General features: G+C 43.0%; 1 protein-coding gene across 1 annotated transcript; it reads left to right on the forward strand.

Moving 5' to 3' along the window:
• Positions 1–472: 472 nt before the first annotated feature.
• LOC125401436 (glutathione S-transferase A2-like) lies at positions 473–12,498 on the forward strand. Its single transcript, XM_087905409.1, has 7 exons — positions 473–615; positions 3,091–3,196; positions 5,411–5,462; positions 7,388–7,520; positions 9,483–9,624; positions 11,338–11,469; positions 12,267–12,498. Exons 2-7 carry the CDS (start codon positions 3,110–3,112, stop codon positions 12,396–12,398), a joined length of 678 nt encoding a protein of 225 aa, XP_087761535.1. The 5' UTR covers positions 473–615; positions 3,091–3,109; the 3' UTR covers positions 12,399–12,498.
• The last annotated feature ends 2,008 nt before the right edge of the window (positions 12,499–14,506 follow it).

The following is a 14,506-nucleotide window of genomic DNA, read 5'->3' on the forward strand; positions in this document are numbered from 1 at the left end:
TTTCTGCCCTTCACTTCCTGATTAAAACAGGACAAAGGTTGAGACAAATATTCTATTACAGGATATTAGCATTATTATCAGATACTGTAAGGAGGGGACATTGTAAATTCAACTTAGCCTTGAATTTAAGGCAATGTGTTAATTATGTAATTTCAGGCTACTTTACAAACTTTCCCCCAAATTCAGTAGATGTAAGCACATCTTATCATCATAGCTGAGGGTTCCGTGGTTGACTCTGTGACACCATTCATGCTTCTAGCACAGTCCTCCCTCCCGTGTTTCTTCTGTCCTGAGCAATGTGCTTCATTAGGGTTGTTCACAGGAACACGTAAGAGAGGTTTCTTAGAGGCACAGGAGCATTAATCCAATAAACATTGAAGGATCCAGATCTTTGGGAGAGAGTGGTGGCTTGTGAGCCTCTCCCTCTGACTTGTTATGTTTCTACTCTAAAATGAAACTCTGGAATCTTGAACTCTTTGGGAATCGATGGGAGTGGCTGCTCCCTATTGGTCCCCACCCCATTGGTGAGAAGGGTCAACTTATTAAAGTAGCTTCCACACTCATCTGGAACAGGAGGTGGGGAGCTGAGCGGAGCAGAAGCCTGGACTCCACTAGGTCAGTCCTCTCTCTTATAACCTGTGTAACAAGTTCCATGTCTGCATCAGTGGGAAATAGCTTTTCAGTGTTCTATTTAGCATGAGTTAATTGTACAAAAGAGCTGGTTCTATTATTTAATTTCCATATATATGGAAATTAAATAATAGATATTTATAATAGATATATATATATATATTCTTTTATCATATTCACTGCTCAGTACTACTGATTTTATCTCTGTTTGATTCTGGTGCATATGAATGTTTTGTGGCTGAACATGGAGTAGCAAGCTATTTCTCCCCCTCTCTTCCTTCTCTCTTTCTGTCCTCCCTCCCTTCCTCCATCCCTCCTTCCTCATTTCTCCTGTTTCCTCTGTCCTGGTCTTCATTCTTCCCTTCTCTGTTCCTTCCTCCTCCTCCTCCTCCTCCTCCTCCTCCTCCAGTGTTACTGAGCTGAAGGGTGGGGTTTAAGGTGTTTACAAGGGAATCTAAATGTGTGGGATTTAGGACAGTGAGGAGCAGACCTGGATTGTGCTCTCAGGCAAATCTGAGATCAATAATGTTCTTCTCTTGAATTGTGTTCCAGTCTCACAGAGAACATGCAGATTCCTCTCACTTGAGAACTTGAATTCACCCAGACTCTCCCAGCCTTCCCTCCCAAAGCCCTTCCCCAGCTTGGATTTCTACCACATTTGTTTGTGTCCTGTGGATTCTGATTGCTTTGATGATTCTGTTTAAATTGCAGAACAACAGGTTTCATACTTAGGATTTGTTACTTTATTACCATCATATTTAATTAAAAACAGAATAAGCTGTTTTTAGATGGTAATCCCTAGAAACAAATGAAAAAACTGTAAACCTTGAACTATTGCACCATGAAATATCTGAAGAATGTAGACTGAACTTTGCATCATACATCAGAGAGAAAGTTGTTTGCATATTTCTTCTGTGATCACAATTGTGTGCATGAGGAAATGCATGGAGACGAGAAAACAGTTTAAAATTCTGTTGGAAGACATAGCAGGAAGAAATGAGTCTGTAGAGGAAAGAGGCTAAACACAAACTCTGACCCTCAGCAGTTATGCGGACCACCCTTTGCTAAGGCTCAAAGCATTCATCGCTAATCTGGAGAAGACCAGCGGACTCTGAGACACTGTGCAGCTCTAAAACCGGGAGGGTGAACGTTCTGCAGGATGGGGAGGGATCTGAGAGCCTCAGCATTTCAGAGTCCCTGTGAAGTCCCCAGTATTGAACCTCCAGGGCAAAGGAGGGTTCATGGAGAAAACAGAGAAAAGTAAACAGAAAGACAAAAAGAACAGAGCATTATAAAGTGCTGTAGGATACTGTTAGGTGCCCAGGAGAAGCAGCAGCTGTGACCTGAGGTCAGGGAGGCCGATATCTGAGGGGTAAGAATATTGCTGAGGCCTGGTGATGCTGAACTGGTAGGCAGAGCCCGCAGCCCTGGAAGACCTGATGTCTTCTTCTAGCCTTCTTAGCCACTTCAGCCATGGGCACTCTCTCTCTCACACACACACACACACACACACACACACACACTCACTTATACACACACACACAGAAACACACTATTGCATACACAGACACACACACTAGTTGGTGCGCAACACACACACACACTCATATACACCAACACACACACTCATGCACACACACACACAAGTAGAGTGCTTTTTAAAGGGCAGACTCTAAAATTTCCTATCATATCACAAGTTAAAGTCACTGCCCATGACACATGATGTTGACTTACAGCCCAATGCGCCGCAGGACCCAATATGTGGGCTCCCTGTGTACGAACTGAGCTGCACTTGCCAGGGTTTCCTCATCACCTGACTGTCTGGACATTTATCTCTCCTGGAAACTGGAAACAGGGACAGCTCCTCACCCGCAAACTCTGTGGTGATTACATGAAGTTCACATGAGCAACTGCCCGTTATGTGGTGTGCACCAAAGGCAGTGATTTCCCTGTAATACGAAGTTGATGCATCAGCTACCGCCTTCTGGACCATAGAACAGGATCCAGTCAAGCAGTGGGAAACAGACCTACAACCAAGAGATGTGCCTTTCTCCTGTGGGGAGAACAAGAGTTTAGCACAGCTAGGGTGACATGAAGCCATCAAAAGCTTCTAAACTAAGCAACCCAGGGACCAATGGCTGGGGAGGGACTTTGTCTCATTCCCTCCATGATGGCTCTGCTTTTCGAAGCTCAACAGGCTCCCAGTTCTTCATCACTATAGGTCTGGGATGTTCTGTCTATGTTCTCTAAGTGAAGGCATTTGACAAGCTGAGACCTGTTTTGTACAATTGCAGGTTGGCAGTCATTGATGGGCGAGAAATTAGCCCAGAAATAGACCTTCCTGGGCTTCTCCAAGTTATCCATGAAGAAGGCAGACTGCCCTTCCCTAGTGCTGTATTACTGACCGTACCCCAAAGCAAAGCCTCCCAGGGATTGACCTTTTTGCTTTTTCATTCACAGTGAAACCATAGTTGCAGCCATGGCTGGGAAGCCTGTGCTTTACTACTACAATGCCCGGGGCAAAATGGAGTGCATCAGGTGGCTCCTGGCTGCAGCAGGGGTGGAGGTAGGTTGTGCATTCCTCTTCTGTACCAGGACCTAACATAAGCCTAAATACTACTCTAAGATAAGAAGCTCCACACAAGGAAAACTGTACACAGAATAAAATTCAATTGTAATCTTGATGTACTGAGAAAAAGAACTGATTTCCGTAAATGATAATTTTACTATGCTTTATACCAAAACCTCATTCACTTAAAAACTGTTTTCAGGAGAAAAACATATCAGCAATTACTCATTGGGTTAATTAGCTATTTGAGTTGTATAAGTAACATAATGAGACAAACAGAATTAGAAACTTAAATACTGATAATTAGGCAATAGTAATTGATTTTTGCAGGTCATGCATGATATTTTGATTTAGGTGGGACACCATTCTTTTAAAAAGAGTATTTAGACTTGGAGATTCACTACTGTGAATTTGTGAAAGGGACATGTGACACCTTCCATGATTGAGAAATTTCTTTAAACCTTTTAAACTGTGAAAGGAAAAGAGTGGTTTAAAGTACTCTAGACAACTGGAGAGATGATTAGGTGGCTAAAGATTAAACCACATGGGTTTGGATCCCAGGTACCCATATAGAAGGCCATCGTGGATTGTCATTGGGTATGTGCACCCTCCCACAAAAACATATAATACTCATACATAAAACCAGTATTTTAAGAATACAGCAGTGACCCTAGGATATAAGTACCTTTGATATGGGTCTCGAGTAAAGGCTTGGCTGTTTAAAGTTCTTATTGCACATGTAGGCTGTCGAGGACCGACTTAGACAAAAATACCTCTTGTCAAGGTAGGTGAATGGGAATTTAGAAATATAAGTAAAGAATATGAAGATGCCTAGAAATTAATAAGACAGAAACCATAGACTAATACTGGGAGGGTATTCCAGTGATTACTGAAAATTTGCTTCCATTTATTTTCCCATAGCTTTTATACCCAATGTAAATGAGGGTGGGGGAGGAGGGAGGTAACAAAAGACTTTATTAATATGATACAAAGGAGAACTCAAACAGTCAGTCGCTTTAACACTCTGAGACATCCAATCATTAGCATTCTGATCTCTAGGTAGCAAAACTGCTACAGATCACTGTATCCTGAAGGCTTCCATTTCCCCAGGAGACCTCATGGTTACAAAAGAAAGAGCAAAAGTACCTATCATGATTGAATGGAGCTATCTTAACATCAAAAATATCAAGCAGGTACATCCTGAGTTGGGACATGCAATTACATATGTTGATCATTTGAGCAACCTCCAACTCTCTGACTGTCAAGGTGGAAATGGGCCCAGATTTTAGGGCCTCCACAGTAGACAATCTACTATTGTTCCCAGCGCCCACATATGACAGCTAATAACTGCTCATCACTCTGTCTCCAACTGAATCTCTAATCGGTGGCATCTGACCTCCAAAGATGGATGTATTCACATGTGAAAGACCATACATAGACACAAGAGCATCTGTCCTCCAAAAATGGATGTATTCACATGTAAAAGACCATACATAGATACCAGACACACATTCACAAAGACACACACAATTAAAATTAGTAAAACTAAATCCTGAAGAAAAGAAACCCAGGTAATCATGGGCCCATACCATGCACCGTGAAATGCCACACAGAAAATTCTAGTCTATTCTCATTGGACTTAACAGGCTTTCCTGGGAGCCCAAAATCTCAACAGTCAACTTTCTAATGCTGGTTCTCCAGTGAGATCACTCTTTTTTATTTGTTTGTTTTTTGTTTTTGGAAACAAGGTTTCTCTGTATTCTGTCTCTGGATCTCTGGAGCTTGTCCTGGAACTTACTCTGTAGATGAGGCTAGCCTCAAACTCAGAGAGACATGCCTACTTTTGCCTCCTGGGTGCCAAGATTAAAGGTGTGGGCCACCTCTGTCCTGCATACATCACTCTTTTCTTAGGGCCTATGCATGGACATAGTGGGGTCAGGGTGGAGGAATACTACAAGACTGAGTAGCTTTGTTGTGATCAATACCCTTTTGTTGATGGATCTAATCTAAATTCCAAGTGGACAAGATCAGTCTCCTTTCTATCTACCGCATGTTTTAACTTCTGTGAATGTTCTATCAGACATAGTCTGCTCAAGCTCAAAGATTTCCAGTGATACAGAATGTTCTACCAGACACAGATTGTTCCGTTTCAAAAGTCTACAGTGATACAGAATGGGCTAATGAGAATGCCTTTACTTTTCCTGCTTCCAGTTTGAAGAGAAGTTTATGGAAACTTCAGAAGATCTGGAAAAGTTAATAAAAGGTAACGCCAAGTGTCTGTATGTCCTCCATGTGGTACCTACTAGATGGTTTACCATGTTGACTGATGTTTCTCTCCCACCAGGTCCCACATCCATTTAGTCCCAAATAAACACACAGAGGTCTACATTAGTTATAAACTGATTGGCCTATTATCTCAGGCTTCTTATTAACTTTTTAAACTTATATTAGCCCATAATTCTTGTCTCTGTTAGCAACACGGCTTGGTACCTTTTCGGCAAGGCAGTCACATCGTGCTTGCTCTGTGTCTGGATGACGACTGCAGACTGAGTCCTCTTCCCAGAATTCTCATTGCCCCACCCCTACTTACTGCCTGGCTAGTGGCCAGCCAGCATACAAGTGACAGGGTACAGACCATTGTCCCACAACACTCCCCCTCTTTTTATAAATAAGAACTCTAAATAGAATCTCCTGCTTCCTGGAGAAGTCTGCTGGATAGTATGGGCCTGTAGGCTGAAGATGGATGCCCCAGTTGTACAAAAGAACTTTGGGTGATTGTCCAGGTAGTGGGATGTTTCTGTCAATTCTAGAGTTTTGAAAGTTGATTACAATGTACTTAGGTAATATTATATCTATCTATCTAATCTTTGATGGAGTTGAAGAATTGATAGTTATAGTTTTCCTTAGTTATTATAAAAGAGAAAGTAGATATAAATATTGTAACTGTAATTCTTGCTTGATAACTGTTTTGTTATATGTAATTTTACTATATTAAAGCTAAAATCTTCCTTTTCATTTAAACAAAAAAGGGGAGATAATGTGGGATTCTCCTCTGTATTCTGTGACTATCACTGTTTAATGAAAGAACTGCTTTGGGCCTATAGCAGAGCTATAGGGGAACAATGCAAGGTGGGGAAAGCTAAATGGAATGCTGGGAGAAAGGAAGAGGATTTAGAGAGGAGCCATGGAGACCCCACCTAAGATAGATGTGCTGAAACTTTGCCAGTAAGCCAGGACCTCATGATGATGCACAGATTAATGGAGATAGGTTAAATTAATATGTAAGAGTTAGCCAATAAGAAACTAGAGCAAATGGAGCAAGCAGTGATTTAATTAATACAGTTTCTGTGTGATTATTTCGGGACTGAACGGCTAGGAATCAGCAAGCAACTTCCTCCAACATTACCAGAAGGTGATGTTGGTGGGTGATGGGTGGGAACAGTCAGGAACAGCAAAGGGATGTGATGGAGGGGGTGGGGCTCCTGGAAGGGTCTGAAAATGGAGACAGTGATAAAAGTGGGATGCAGATTTCTACAAGAATTTGTCTGGGGGCTTGGGAATAAATGTTTTGTCACTCTTTCTGATTCAGAATGAGCTATTTCATTCAAACTCCCTCTCACTGACTTATTCAGGCAGGGTTTCACCCACAAGGTCCAATAACCACACAGGTACATGGCCATTGATTAAATCACAGGTAGAAAACAGCTGGGGTGATTTTCTTGAGCGTTTTCATCATAGTTACTGATGAGTCTCTATCACCACACAAGAACAGACTGGAGGAACTCATGGTGGCTCACTGCATAAGAAACTGTCACACATTACTGTAATGTCATGAACATGATTACGTTTTCCAATACCCTACTTAGTTCTGCTTTCATGGAGGCCTCTGCTGTCCCTCTTCCTCTTCCATGTTCATCCAGGGACATGAACTGATATGAAAACATGTACTAGAAATGTAATATGTGTCTGGATAGGAAATAAAGATGGATGTGAGAACCTCAAAAGCCAGAAGAAGACGAGTGAGACAGAGAGGAAACAGACGCTAAAGTAAATGGGGTTCAGCATGAAAGACTGAGAACCAATCATTTATCTTCCCTTTGTATGATCAGACACTTCAAAAAAAACTTTTCTGCTCCTGAGAAGTGAGACTTGGACACCTCAGAGACCTTTCCCTTTCTTCTTTCACAGATGGGAGGTTGATGTTTCAACAACTGCCCATGGTGGAGATTGACGGGATGACACTGGTACAGAGCAGAGCCATTCTCAACTACATCGCTACCAAATACGACCTCTACGGGAAGGATGCGAAGGAGAGAGCCTTGTACGGTATATTTCCTGTTATTACTCCAAGAGGAAACAAAGGAAATTTGGGTCCCTCCATCAGTGAGCAAGAGAGTGGCAGGGTTTGTGTTTAGAAACAGGCTGGTCTAGGGATAACCACTTAGGCCAAGGATGGGAGAGTCCATGGAGGAGAGGGAAGAGCAAATGGGGTGGATGCAGGTGAGTGTGGCTACAGTCGAGGATGATGTTGTCAGCACAGCACAGCGACAGAATTGCAAACATCGTTGCCAAGGGTCTAAGCATGGGGGAGCCATGACTCCAGGTGCTCAAGACTTCAGTGCTGGATCTCAGCCAACAGCTTAGGGCAAAGGACACAGGGCTTGAGGCTGGAGAAGGAGTCCTAGGGAAGGAAGGGTGAAGGAACTGCCTCCCACATCCCATGAGTAGGAACAGTGCAGGGCAAGAACTTGAGTTCCCAGCCAGTTCTACTGGTCAACTCAATGAAGCTTAGAGAGATTGGTTCCTAAGGACCAAGATAACCTGAATCATTTAACTCAGCACTAACACAGTTCTATGGACTGTACCACTCATGCTGGATGCACTCTTCTTGACAAAATCCTTCACTCATGAACCACTGTGTAAGAGTATTGCAATTGATCAAGAGATAAACGTGATGCTAGCCATAATCTATACTACGGGAAACATTTGTCCATGGGAAATAGAGACTCGGTTATAACAGTGCTTCTATAGAAATACTCCTAGCAGCATTATTTATAATTTTCTCATGGTAGATAAGCAATGATACTCAATAAAAGATGAAAGAGAAACACAGTGTGTGATTTTAGCCATGAACATGCATGAAGGGGTGAGGGAAGCAAAACAAAGGTAAAGCAAGAACATTGTATGATGTTCCTGGCTCATATCATATGAAATGTTCTCGAGCTCCCCCGGATAAGGAGGAAGCAGATCAGTCCTCCTGCAGCAGCTGCCACAGTGGCAGGATTGGGGTCTGAAGGGAGTGAGGATCAGACTCTTAACATCAGAGGGCGTCAGCAGTCTTAGAATGTGACAGATGCATTGGAACACAGAATATTACCTTTGCAGGGCCAACATGGGAAGTGTGTGGAAGTGTGAAAGTGAAACTCTCCCATAAGCACTGTGTGTAGTACAGTTTAGAACAAGGGATGTATGTGTCTGTGTGTGCTGTGGTTGAAATGAGTGGAGAAATAGACACATTGACATATGTCAGCAAGGCCAGAATCTAGCAGCAGTGTGTGGAGGTCATCCAGATGTTCTTCGTGAGAAATAAGTGGAGAACTTCGAACACTGACCTAGAATGACTCTGAGCCATGCAGCAGAATGAAAGATGAGCAAACATAGCATGGAGACAGAGGGACAGGGAGAGGTGGGGCCTGGAGGAGAGCCAGACAGAAAGAAACAGAAACAGTCGGAGACAGAGACAGCGAGACACAGCCACACACAGACAGAGGCAGAGAGACAGAGAGAGACAGAGAAAACCTGCCTGCTGTAGAGTTGATGGTTATTATCTTTTGTTTGGTTTTGTTTTGTTTTTCTAGACAGGGTTTCTCCATAGCTTTGCTGCCTGTCCTGGGACTTGCTTTTGTAGACCAGGCTGGCCATGAACTCATAGAGATCCACCTGCCTCTGCCTCCCAAGTGCTGGGATTAAAGTCATGTAACACCACCACTTGGTTGATGGTTATCATCTTGGATGTCACTAAGTTTATCATGACTTCATCTCTATATGGATCAGTGGTGCTCTTTGTACTTTGGATGGGTCATGTGTGTGCAACAAAAACTCTAAATGTGTATTTTGTTAGAAAGGATGTTCTAGGGACAAAGTTAATATATGTGTTATTTGCCACTATAGGTGAGTAAGTGTGCAACCACTTTTCAGTGTAAATTTCTCAGGTTTTTAGATTAAAAATCAAAATAGTGAATCCCTGAAAACCCTCGACCATATGGATGTTTTTGTCTTTCAGGATTGACATGTATACAGAGGGTATTATAGATCTGACTGACATGATGCTGAGAGTGGTAACATGTTTCCCAGACCAAAGAGAAGCCAAGATTTCCTTGGCGAAAGACAAAGCCAAAAGTCGGTACCTGCCTGCCTATGAACAAGTAAGTAGGCTAAGTAGGCTGTTTGAAGTCTGGGGACACTGCATTCCCAGGACAAGACAAAGGCAGAGGTTGGGAGGGTCAGGGTGCTGCCGCATTGACCTTCCATGAGCCTCCCTGTGCAGCTCCCTGCCCACAGGACGCTGTATAAAAATGGCCTGTGAAGGAGCACCGCATGGTCACGCCAATCTAGTGTCCACAGTCAACAGGGTTCAAGGCCATAACCAGACCTGATCTGTGGAAGGCTGAGCCACACCAGAGATGGACCTAGATCCTGCAGACACACTGGGCTTCAATTGCAGGGCAAACTGCAGAAAAACACAGATGGGAAAATATTCTGTCACATCACTATCAAGTAAAAGATGAGAACAAAGCTGTGATCCTAGAGTGATCCTACACATTCCTCAGAGACCTGACTTTGACCCCATTTAAAATTTAGTGGAAATTCACTCACAGCTGCCTCTGCTCTATGGAAGCAGTGAGGGATTTTGGAGTTACAGGTCCCACACAGCCCACTGGAGTCAAGGCCCTGTCTCACAGGACACAATGTCCAGCCATCACTGCTTGAATCATCTCTGTTGTGTGATTCATGAACTCCAGGCACACCGTGAGCTCTGTACTGAGAACATTTGATGCTTCTTTTTGTAGTTTTAGGTTTTCTTCTCTTCTGCTTCTTCTTTTTCTTTTTCTTTACAGCAGGATTTCTCTACTTTGTAGCACTGGCTCTCCTGGAACGCTTCTGTGGACTGGCCTCAAGCTCACAGAGTTCCACCTGCCTCAGCATCTTGAGTGCTGGAATTAAATGTGTGTGCCACCATGCCTGGCTTTCTTTGTTTCTGAAAGTATTCATTATATTTTTTCTCTGTAGACATGCACACTGTGATAAGGTGACCACAAAGCATTTTAATTCTTCTCTACTTGTAGCTCACGATGTAACAAGTGCTTGTCCTTTAAATTATCTGTGATATTCATATTGCTGGGATATTTAAGTAACTGTCATAAACTGTAACTGAGACAGTGCTATTATTAAATCTTGAGAGAACCAGAAATATTGAAATAAATGTTAAATAGATACATAACCACCAATCAGATATCAAGATTAGCTCCATGTGGTGTTGGCATGCTCATCTGTACAAAGTTACTGAGATGTCAACTCAATTCCTCCTGTACAATTCAGCCCTGTCAATCATGACACAGTGAATGTTGGGAGTCAGAGCTGATGCTGTTCAGGGAGGATGTATTGTAGCTTAGCCAGGTGTATTTCAGTTTCTAGAGAACCGAGGAGAGCAGACACAGGAGAGGGCAGACACAGGGTGTTCTCTGGAGACTGATGTTCCCTGCAGGTGAGGCCTCTGCCCACGGGACTGAACAGACAGGACAGGAAGAGGAATGTCCTGAACTCCTGGTGTTCCGTCATTTCAAACTAAGGGGAGGAGTCATGATGTGCAAGGGGCTAAGCCTTCATCCCATGTGGAAAATATACATAGGGTGGCGGTGTGAAGGCCATGGGAATGTGCAATGACAGAGAAAGGTCACCTGAGCTTTAGAGAGGAGGTCCCGTGTCTGACTTCTCATGCTGCCTCTTGCATCATAGGCCTGTGTCTGCATTTGTATACCTGCCAGGAAGAGTCGGGGACTCCTTTGGGAGACTTGGGAAGAAGTAGTGGCCACAGCTCAACCTTGTATGCTCATAATCTGTCTCCTTTAATTTGGCAGGTATTGAAGAGCCACAGACAAGACTACCTTGTTGGTAACAGGCTGACCAGGGTGGACATTCACCTGCTGGAAGTTCTTCTCTATGTTGAAGAGCTTGACTCCAGCCTTCTGGCCCCTTTCCCCCTGCTGAAGGTGAGAGAGTCAGAGAAGCAGCCACACATACTTGCCCCTGAGGATAAAATATTCTGGGCTGCTGAGTTACTAACCTCAGGCCTCCAAACTGAGCTATTAGATCCTGGTTACATGTATGAAAATAATCTTTTTACATATGGAGTTTTAAGGCTGGAACCCGAAGAAGACCATTTTGCCTTTTATCATGAAAAAGACACAGGACCTCACAGCTCTCTTCTTGGACCCCTGTTCCTTGCAGGCTGCTTCTGGCCTTCATCTTCCATCTCATGTGGCCTGTCTCTGCACACTCAGTGTCTGAGCAGGTCTCTGTCATGCTGACTCCTTCCTCTTCTCTGACTCCTCAGTACTCTGCTTCTCTCTCCATGGTCCCCACCATGTTGTCTCCCACCTCCCGTCCCCCTCCACCAGTGACCCATCCTTATCTCCAGTGTGAAAACTGACTGTGAGTTATTCCTCGTTAGACTTTGATATTTTCTGTTCCCATTTCCAACTCAGTTTTTCACGTCTTCACTTTTCTTTGCTAGTCTCTGCTTTCACACCTGAGAGACACAGTGCTCTGTGCTCTGTATTACAAAACCACATCTGCAGGATGTGTCCAGGGACCTGAGGAGAAGGCAATTGGATGTCAAAGGAGGTCTTAAAGAAATTATGCTGTAGCTCATGAATTTGTCATTCTTCTCATGTCTTCACTGGACCTGTTTCAAGGATGCATAGATTGTGTGCTGGGAGGGGCTCAGAGGTTTTGCACTGTGCACATGAACAGTTCTGACTCTCAGACTGTGTTTTCTGGATCACAGGCCCTGAAGAGCAGAATCAGCAGCCTGCCCAATGTGAAGAAGTTCCTCCAGCCTGGCAGCCAGAGAAAGCCTCCCTATGATGAGAAAATAATTGAAAAGGCAAAGAAGATTTTCAAGTTTCAGCCAAGCTGAGTAGACAGAGGCCACAGACACCAGTCTGTGATGTTTTGCAAAAATGAGAAGCAAGTGTGGTTCCTGGCTATTGTGAGATAATAAGGATGAACAAATGCTATATACATGTCACGTGTTCAAATGATTGACCGGGATTATGTGCATCACATTTGAAGAGTTCAGCAAACAATCATCACTACAAATAAAAACAAAACTTTGAAAACAGAAAAAAAACTTAATTAAAAGACCACCAGCAAAGGAAAGGAGTAACTAACATCGATGTAAAATAAACCAAAAATTTTAAAAGTAAAATTAGGTTACAAGTGGAGAAGATAAAAAGAAAAGTGGAAAAAAATATTTTTTAAAGACTGCAGGTTTGGTAGACAGGCATTAGACAGGTAGTAAGAGATCTTTTTATAAAAGGAAAAATTAGTGATGGAAAGACAAGACAAAATATAAAATTTAAAATAGTGAGAGACAATCTGGAGAGCTAGCTCAGAGGTGATAAGACATGTTGCTCTTGCAGAGGACCCAGGTTTGGGCCAGTATCTACAGGACATCTAACAACCATCTTTAACTCCAGCTCCAGAGAACCTGATGTCATCCTCTGGCCTCTGTGGTCACTGGACACCAATGATACACATATATATCTGTGGCAAAACACCTCAACACACAAAATAAATACTTAAAAATATTTTAATAGTAATAATAAAAGAGAGGGAAATACACATTCAAGCAAAAATAACAATAACAGAAAATTTCTTTAAAATTTTTTTTTATCTTCATCCTGGAGTGGTGACACATAACCTTAATCTCAGCACTTTGAAGGCAGAGCTACATGAATCTATGGGAGTTTGAGGCCAGCCTGGACTGCATACTGAGTTCTAGGACAGCCAGAGCTATAGAATAGTATGCCCTCTCTCAAAAAACGCAGAAGAATATTCTGTCCTTGCCCCCACTGGAACCCTGACTTCATCCTTTCCATTCATTATCAAATATCCAGGCCCAGTCCTGTCCTGTACATCTCCTGTTGAGGTCTAGCCTGGTGTGTTCTTCTGTTCCTATTCTCTGCACACCCTCCCCTTCCTCAGATCTAGCCTGGGCTCCACACCATAGCCCTGGTGTATCTGGTGAGCTTCACTTCCACCGCCATCAGCCTCCAGCTCAGGCCAGCGTGCACATCTGCACACACCTCAGACCGTCCCCAGCTGTGGGAGGCACAGAGGCCCTTGTGCTCACAGATAAGCACTAGGGAACCAGGAATGCTAAACACACAGGCTTGACCCTTCAAAGAGAGGGAGCCATTACCTGTTTCCTACCCAGGAGGCTGGGAACAAATGTAGTTAACAGCCTGGTGACCTTTGAACTATGTATTGAAGATCACACCAGATCCTCCACCAGACCCTATCATGAGCTTGTCAATATAATGAGCCCATGTTTAGGGAAGATGTCACTTGTACTTTACAAAAAATTTTGGTGTAGTCATGCCTTATGCTTTATTTGCCTAGGGGATTAAGTTTATCACCAGGAATTTTTTTCACCAAATTGTGCTGTGCTTAAGTCTGCCCAAAATAAACTACTCAGGGTCAGAGTCCCTTCCTCTCTACTGTAGGTTCTTACTCTGCTGACTGTGGTGGTTGTAGAGACCCCTATACCCAAACCCCAACTATCCCCTGATCCATCTCTCCCACATCATATCCACTGTCCGATCTGAGCCATTCCTACACATTTTGTGCTTTGTGCCAGCTTACCGTGTCCACATCAGACACAGAACCAACAAAAGAAGTCTACATACCCAGTTCTCATGGAAAATAATACAGGCAATATGAAAGATGAAGGCAGCATCTTCCCCAAGTCACATCCAGCAGTCCTATAAAATGTTGTCCAATGAGAATTAACCTTAAAAGAGAAATCACAGATTTCACTAAAGAATTCTAAGGGTTTAGAGAAAAAACAAACAACTCAGTAAATTTGAAGAGAATAAATACTTGGACAATGCTCAAGAACACACAATCATAAGAGTGATGGAAATAATGAAGACAACCCAGGATTTGAAAAAAGGATTCAATAAAGAGAGAAAAATATTGAAGAGAATATAAGTTGAAATGAAGGCAAAATTGAAAAACCTA

Source organism: Myodes glareolus, chromosome 4 (genome assembly GCF_982192425.1).
Source record: "Myodes glareolus chromosome 4, mMyoGla1.1, whole genome shotgun sequence".
Classification (NCBI taxonomy): Eukaryota; Metazoa; Chordata; class Mammalia; order Rodentia; family Cricetidae; genus Myodes; species Myodes glareolus.